Source organism: Hemiscyllium ocellatum, chromosome 36, assembly GCF_020745735.1.
Source record: "Hemiscyllium ocellatum isolate sHemOce1 chromosome 36, sHemOce1.pat.X.cur, whole genome shotgun sequence".
In the NCBI taxonomy this organism is placed as follows: Eukaryota; Metazoa; Chordata; class Chondrichthyes; order Orectolobiformes; family Hemiscylliidae; genus Hemiscyllium; species Hemiscyllium ocellatum.
This window is the reverse complement of record NC_083436.1, coordinates 47,639,582-47,646,977: the sequence shown is the minus strand read 5'-3', so window position 1 is coordinate 47,646,977 and position 7,396 is coordinate 47,639,582. Positions and strand designations below refer to the sequence as shown.

The 7,396-nt window shown below is 42.9% G+C and overlaps 1 protein-coding gene across 1 annotated transcript in view; it reads left to right on the top strand.

Moving 5' to 3' along the window:
- Positions 1-7,396, top strand: part of wdr32 (WD repeat domain 32) — a 101,714-nt gene continuing 94,318 nt past the window's right edge. The window contains exon 1 of the mRNA XM_060851474.1: positions 1-317. Coding sequence (XP_060707457.1) covers positions 61-317 — 257 coding nt within the window. The 5' untranslated portion in view covers positions 1-60. The remainder of the gene's footprint in view (positions 318-7,396) is intronic.

Genomic DNA, 7,396 nt, shown 5'->3' with positions numbered 1-7,396 from the left:
CCAGAAACAAGGCGGTTGTGACGGTTGGCGTATTTGCGCAGCCAGAGCTCCGGGGCTGCTATGAGCGGGAAGACGCCGCCAACTCTGTCCGGGGAACCAGGCTTGCAGAGCTACCGCTACCGTCACCGTCAGAGCAGTGTGTTCGCCTGGGTCCGTGGCCGTTCGATGGGCCGCGGCCTCGGGCCGCTGGTGGACTCCGGGCGGGAGACCCACTGCATCATGACCAGTCTGTATGGCTCCATGAACCCTGCCGACTCGGTAACTCTTAGTACCAAGACCCACGGAGCCGCCTTCAACCTGGAGTACTCGCCTGACGGGTAAGGAGCCGCAGCGGGATTCGCCCCCTATTCCTATCGCCCCTTTCCAGGGCAGGTCGTACAATCATGGGAGATCGTCTCAGAATAAGGCTAGGTCATTTATCCCGGAGAAGATGATTTTCTTATCTGAGGGAGTTGAATTTTTTCCCACTTTAAAGAGTGCTGTGAAAGCTCAGTCTTCGTGCGTTGAAGACAGATGAATGCATTTCTACATCTTAAAAATATCAAAGGATACAAGGACACTGCGGGAGAATCAGCCATGGTGAATGGTGGCTTAGCCTTGAAGGGCTCAATGACCCACACTGTTTCCTATTTCTTGTTTTCAGTAATGGATGCCCTGGTAGTAATCTTCCAAGAATCCTTAAATTTTGGAAAATTGATGAATGCTTAGTAAACTGACAATGCAACACCTCTATTCAGAAGGGAATGAGATTTAAAAGCTTACTGTGGGCCAGTTAGCTTGATATCTGTCATAGAGATGTAAAGCATGGAAACAGACCCTTCAGTCCAACTTATCCATGCTGACCAGATATCCTAACCCAGTCTAGTCCCACCTGCCAGCACCCAGCCCATATCCCTCCATCCTTCCTATTCATATACCCATCCAGGTGCCCTTTAAACGTTACAATTGTACTAGTCTCCAGCACTTTCTCTGGCACCTCATTCCATGCACCGTACCACCCTCTGTGTGAAAAAAATTGGCCCTTAGGTCTCTTTTATATTTTTCCCATCTCACTTTAAAGCTAGTTCTGGACTCCCCATCCCAGGGAAGAGACTTTGTCTATTTATCCTATCCATGCCCCTCATGATTTTATACACCTCTATAAGGTCAGCCCTCAGCCTCTGACGCTCCAGGGAAAACATCGCGAGTCTGTTCAACCCCTCCCTATAGCTCAAATCCTCCGTCAGAGAATGTGTTCGCCTGGGTCCTTGTAAATCTTTTCTGAACCCTTTCAAGTTTCACAACATCTTTCCAATAGGAATTGAGACTAGAATTGCACACAGTATTCCAACAGTGGCCCAACCAATGTCCTGTGCAGCTGTAACATGACCTCCCAACTCCTGTACTCAATACTCTGACCAATAAAGGAAAGCATACCAAAGGCTGCCTTCTTTGTAGATAGGTATCCTATCTACCTGCGACTCCACTTTCAAAGAGCTATGAACCTGCATTCCAAGGTCTCTTTGTTCAGCGACACTCCCTAGGACCTTTACCATTAAGTGTATAAGTCCTGCTAAGATTTGCTTTCCCAAAATGCAGCACCTCACATTTATCTGAATTGAACTCCATCAGCTACGTCTCAGCCCATTGGCCGATCTGGTCAAGATCCTGTTGTAATTTGAAGTAACCTTCTTCGCTGTCCACTACACCTCCAACTTTGGTGTCAACTGCAAACTTACTAACAATACCTCTTATGCTCACATCCAAATCATTTATATAAATGATGAAAAGTAGTGGACTCAGCATCGATCCTTGTGGCACTCCACTGGTCACAGGCCTCCAATCTGAAAAAAACCCTCCACCGCCACCCTCTGTCTGATCCAGTTCGCTGTTCAAATGGCTAGTTCTCCCTGTATTCCATGAGATCTAACCTGGCTAACTAGTCTTCCATGGACAACCTTGTTGAATGCCTTACTGAAGGCCATATAAATCACGTCCACTGCTCTGCCCTCATCAATCCCCATTATTATTTTGTCAAAAAACTTAAATCAAGTTTGTGAGACATGATTTCTCACGCACAAAGTCCATTGGTAAAATGTTAGAATCTATTATAACATATGTAAGAGCAGAGTATTTGGAAATCAGCAATCAGGCAGAGTTGGCATTGCTTCATGAAGAGGAATCATGCCTGACAGATTGGTTAGAATTCTTTGATGTAGTAACAGGCAGGATAAATAAAGGGGGAACAGTGGATATCACGTATTTGATAGTACTGCATATTAGGAGAAAGTGAGAACTGCAGATGCTGGAGAAGTCAGCCAAAAAGGGTGGTACTGGAAATGCACAGCAGGTTATCCAAAGAGCAGGAGAGTCCAAGTTTTGGGTGTAAGCCCTTCATCAGGAATGTGCATGTTAGGCTACTTAATAAGGTAAGCAGCTGTGGTGCTGGAGGTAACATATTACCGTGGATAGAAAGTTGGCCATCTAATAGAAGATAAGAGAATTGAGATCAGGGAGCTATTAGTAGGATGGTAACCTGTAACTAGTGGTGTGTCACAGGGATGAGTACGGAAACCATAATTATTTATAATTATGATGTAGAGATGCTGCGTTAGACTGCAGTGGACAAGGTCAAAAATCAAATGATACCACGTTGTAGTCCAACATAGATTTGAAGTGGGACCTCCCATCTAAAGTGCATTGTCTAAACTGAGATACCACCCCTTCTACATTGATAAAACCTTTAATTGTCTCTGGACAAAGGCTTGAAAGGAATCTGGATTTTACATTTTAATCAGCAATCTACCTCCTAACTAATGAAAGAATTCAACATGGGCAGCTAGTTTTAGAGTTGTGAACTTTTTGCTTGTAAATACTATCTTGTGCCTCCTTATCATACTGCTTCAAGCTAGGCACCATCAGGAGGTGCAGAAGTTGATGTTTTGGGTGTAACCCTTCTTTAGGACACTGCACTTCCTCATGCTACCTTACTTGCTGTGTTCTTCCAGCCTCCTGCCTGTCTATTTAGGATTCCACCATCTGAAGTTTTTTTTGTCCCAATCATACCTTGCCTAAGGCTCTGAAAGCTAATAATTTCAAATTAATGTGTTGGACTAAAACCTCATGTTGTTTGATTTATAATTACAGAGTCATAGAGACAGACCCTACCATCCAACTTGCCCATGCCGACCAGATATCCTAACGTAATCTAGTCCGATTTGCCCACACTTAGCTCATATCCGTCTAAACCTTTTCTATATGTATACCCATCCAGATGCCTTTTAAATGTTGTAATTGTGTCAGCCTCCACCACTTCCTCTGGCAGCTCATTCCATACATGCACCACCTTCTGCGTGAAATCATTGCCCCTTAGATCTCTTTTATATATTACCCCTTTCATCCTAAACCTATGCCCTCTAGTTCTGGACTCTCCAACCCCAGGGAAAAGACCTTGTCTATCTAGAATGTCTATGCTCATGATTTTATAAAGTTTTATAAGGTCACCCGTCAGCCTCCGATGGTCCAGAAGAGCCCCAGCCTGTTCAGCCTCTCCATACAGCTCAATCCTCCGACACTGGCAACTTCCTTGTAAATCTTTTCTGAATCCTTACTAGTTTCAGAGTGAGACCAGAATTGCATGCAATATTCCAAAAGTGGCTTATGTCCTGTACAGCAGCAACATGACCTCCCAACTTCTATACTCAATGCTGTAGCCCATAAAGGAAAGCATACCAAATGCTTTTTCACTATCCTATCTACCTTTGACTCACTTTCAAGGAACTATGAATCTGCACTCCAAGGTCTCTGTTCAGCAACACTCCCCAGGACCTTACCATTAAGTGTGTAAGTCCTGCTCTGATTTGCTTTTCTAAAGTGCAACACCTCACGTTTATCTAAATTAAACTCCATCTGCCACTCCTCTGCCCAAATGAATATACAATTGTCAGATTTGTGGATGACACAAAATATGCAGGAAAGCAAATGGTGAGGATGTTATAAAGTGTGTTGAGAGACAAATAAGTTGTTCCGTGTCATGATTACGTGATTGACGAATTGGGGAACACGGTTTCTAAAGCGCGAACCTTTGGAGCGTGTATTAGTTATAATGTGATTCCTGCCTCATAAGTTTAAATTGTGCTGCTGTTATGTGATTTTCTTATAACATGGGATTGCATGAGAACAAAACTACCACGTTATAACAGAACTGACTGGAGAAAATTAAGGGAGTGGGCAAAAACTTGGCAAATTGAATATAATGTGGGTAAATGTGAAGTTATCCACTCTGGCAAAAAGAATAGAAGTGTTGAACAAAGACTGCAGAATCCTACAACACAGAGGGATTTGGGTATGTTTGTACAGAAATCACAAAAGGTTAGAATACAAATTTAACATGTAATAGGGAAGTTAAATTGAATGCTAACCTGTGTTTCAAAGGGATTGGAGTATCAAAATAAATGATCTTGCTAAAACTAAATAACAAACCAGTCAGACCACAGCTGGAATACTGTGAGCAGCTTTGGTCTTTTATCTGTGGAATAAATACTGGCTTTGGAATCAATCTGAGTGAGGTTCACGAGTTTGATCCTCGGCATGGTCAGATCCACTCGAATGAGGAGAAGCTAAATAGGTTGGGCCTGTACTTTATTAGAATTTAGAAAAATGACAGGTAAATTTATTGATACATACATGATTCTTGGGTGACTTGACAGAATAGATCTGGAGTGAGCCTCTTGTAGGTGAGCCTGGGAGCAGAGGCTATCATTTCAATGATGTCACCCAGTTAGGACGGTGATGAGGATTTTCTTCAGAGTAGTGAATCTGTGCCATTCTTTGTTGCAGAGGGCTGTAGAGGCTGTCATTCAGCATATTCAAGACTGAAAAGGGCATATTTTTAATTTGTAAGTGAATTGAGGGTTAAAGGGCAAAGATAGGGAAGTGGAGTTGAGGATTATCAGATCAACCATGATCTCAGTGAATGGCAGAGGAGACTTAATGGGTTGAATGGTTGACTTCTGTTTTCATACAGTGGAGTGCCATAAGGATCGGTGCTGGGTCCTCTACTTTTTGTCATTTACATAACTGATTTGGATGCAAGCATAAGAGGTCCAGTTAGTAGGTTTGCAGATGACACCAAAATTGGAGGTGTAGTGGACAGTGAAGAAGGTTACCTCAGATTACAACAGGATCTTGACCAGATGGGCCAATGGGCTGAGACGTGGCAGATGGAGTTCAATTCAGATAAATGCGAGGTGTTGCATTTTGGGAAAGCAAATCTGAGCAGGATTTATACACTTAATGGTAAAGGTCCTAGGGAGTGTTGCTGAACAAAGAGAACTTGGAGTGCAGGTTCATAGCTCCTTGAAAGTGGAGTCACAGTAGATAGGATAGTGAAGAAGGTGTTTGGTATGCTTTCCTTTATTGATCAGAGTATTGAGTACAGGAGTTGGGAGGTCATGTTGCGGCTGTACAGGCCGCTGTTAGAATATTGTGTGCAATTCTGGTCTCCTTCCTGTTGTAAAGATGTTGTGAAACTTGAAAGGGTTCAGAAAAGACTTACAAGGATGTTGCCAGGGTTGGAGGATTTGAGCTATAGGGAGAGGCTAAACAGGCTGGGGCTGTTTTCCCTGGAGCGTTGGAGGCTGAGTGGTGACCTGATAGAGGTTTATAAAATTATGAGGGGCATAGATAGGATAAATAGACAAAGTCTTTTCCCTGGGATTGGGGAGTCCAGAACTAGAGGGTATAGGTTTATAGTGAGAGAGGAAAGATATGAAAGAGACCTAAGGGCATTTTTTTCACACAGAGGGTGGTAAATGTATGGAATGAGCTGCCAGAGGAAGTAGTGGAGGCTGGTACATTTGCAACATTTAAGAGACATGTGGATGGGTACATGAATAGGAAGGGTTTGGAGGGATATGGGCTGGGTGCTGGCAGGTGGGACTTGATTGGGTTGGGATAGCTGGTCGATATGGAGGGGTTGGACGAAGGGTCTGTTCCATGCTGTACATCTCTATGACTCCAAGACTCTCTTATACAGTGTTATGTTAAACTAGGATAGTGTCAGGTGTGTAGAGCTGTAAATGTCACACTGTTGTTCAAAAAAATATATATTCAGCTGTTAGATGTTAATCAGTTTAAACTTGCTGTTGGGAAAGCTGTTGATGATACTTTGGGACAATATAATAGTTGCTTAACAAATATGGGTTAATTAATGGCAGCGAACTAACTTACTGGTGATATTTGAAGAGTTTTCAGAGAGGCTTAGAGCCCCAGATGTCTACAGTACAGAAATAGGCCCTTCAGCCTATCAAGTCTGAGCTGGTCATAAATGAACACCTAACTATACTTATCCTGTTTTCCATTACTTGGCTCATAGCTGTGTGTTTTTGGTATCACAAGTGCAGGTCTAAATACTTCTGAAATGTTGTGAAGTTTCTGCCTCGACTGCCTTTTCAGGTAGTGTTGTCGATTCCCATCACCCTCTGGGTGAAAACATTTTTCCTGACATCCCTTCTAAACCTCCTGCCCCTAAACTTTGATGTATGTCCTTAGTCATTGATCCCTTCACCAAGGTGCAAAAGTCTCTTCCTGTTTATCCTTTCTATGGCGCTCTCAATTTTATACAACTCAACCATGATCCTTCCCCAGTCTTCCCTGCTCCAAGGAAAACAACCTGTGTAGTCTATGCAATTTCTCTTCATAATTAAAGTTCTCCAGCCCAAACAACATCCTGGTTAATCTTGTCTGCGCACTGTCCAGTGCGATTACATCCCTCCTATAACATGTATTCCAGAACAGCCCACAAACTGTTTTCCGAACAACGTTTTACACAGTTCCAGCATCACTTCCCTGCTCTTAAATTCTCTACCTCTGCCTTCTCAACTATATCTACCTTTCTTGTAACTTTAAAGGACCGGTGAGCATGAATTCCAAAGTTCCTCTGATCCTTGGTATTTCCCAAGGTCCTACTGTTCGCAAAGGGTTCAGGGTAATCCAAGAGGAAGGAAAGGAAAAAATTGTGGCGTAAGAGCTGCTTTTTTTTTTTGAGGTATTTTCACTGTTAAAGCTGATTTTCTTGGATTCTTGGAGCAGGGAAACATATCAAAACAATGGCACTTTGAAAATGGAGGAAGACAGACAAAGGTGGTAACCACATGGGAAATTATTCAAACAGGGAAAGAAGTCTACACTGCTGTCTGACTAAGCAGTGAATCTGCATAGCTACTGCCTCTGCTGGTTAATTTTTAAGTATCTCTGGACATGAAAGCTTGTCTAAGCTTCAAAATTCACAGCTGACCTTGGAGAAACCTGTGTGGGAGAGCTGTCAGCAGGGGGGCAACTAAGTTGTTAAAGTACAGATATGAGACAGCTCAGGGAATAAGAATAACTTTACTGTTTAGTTTGTAAAGCTACAATA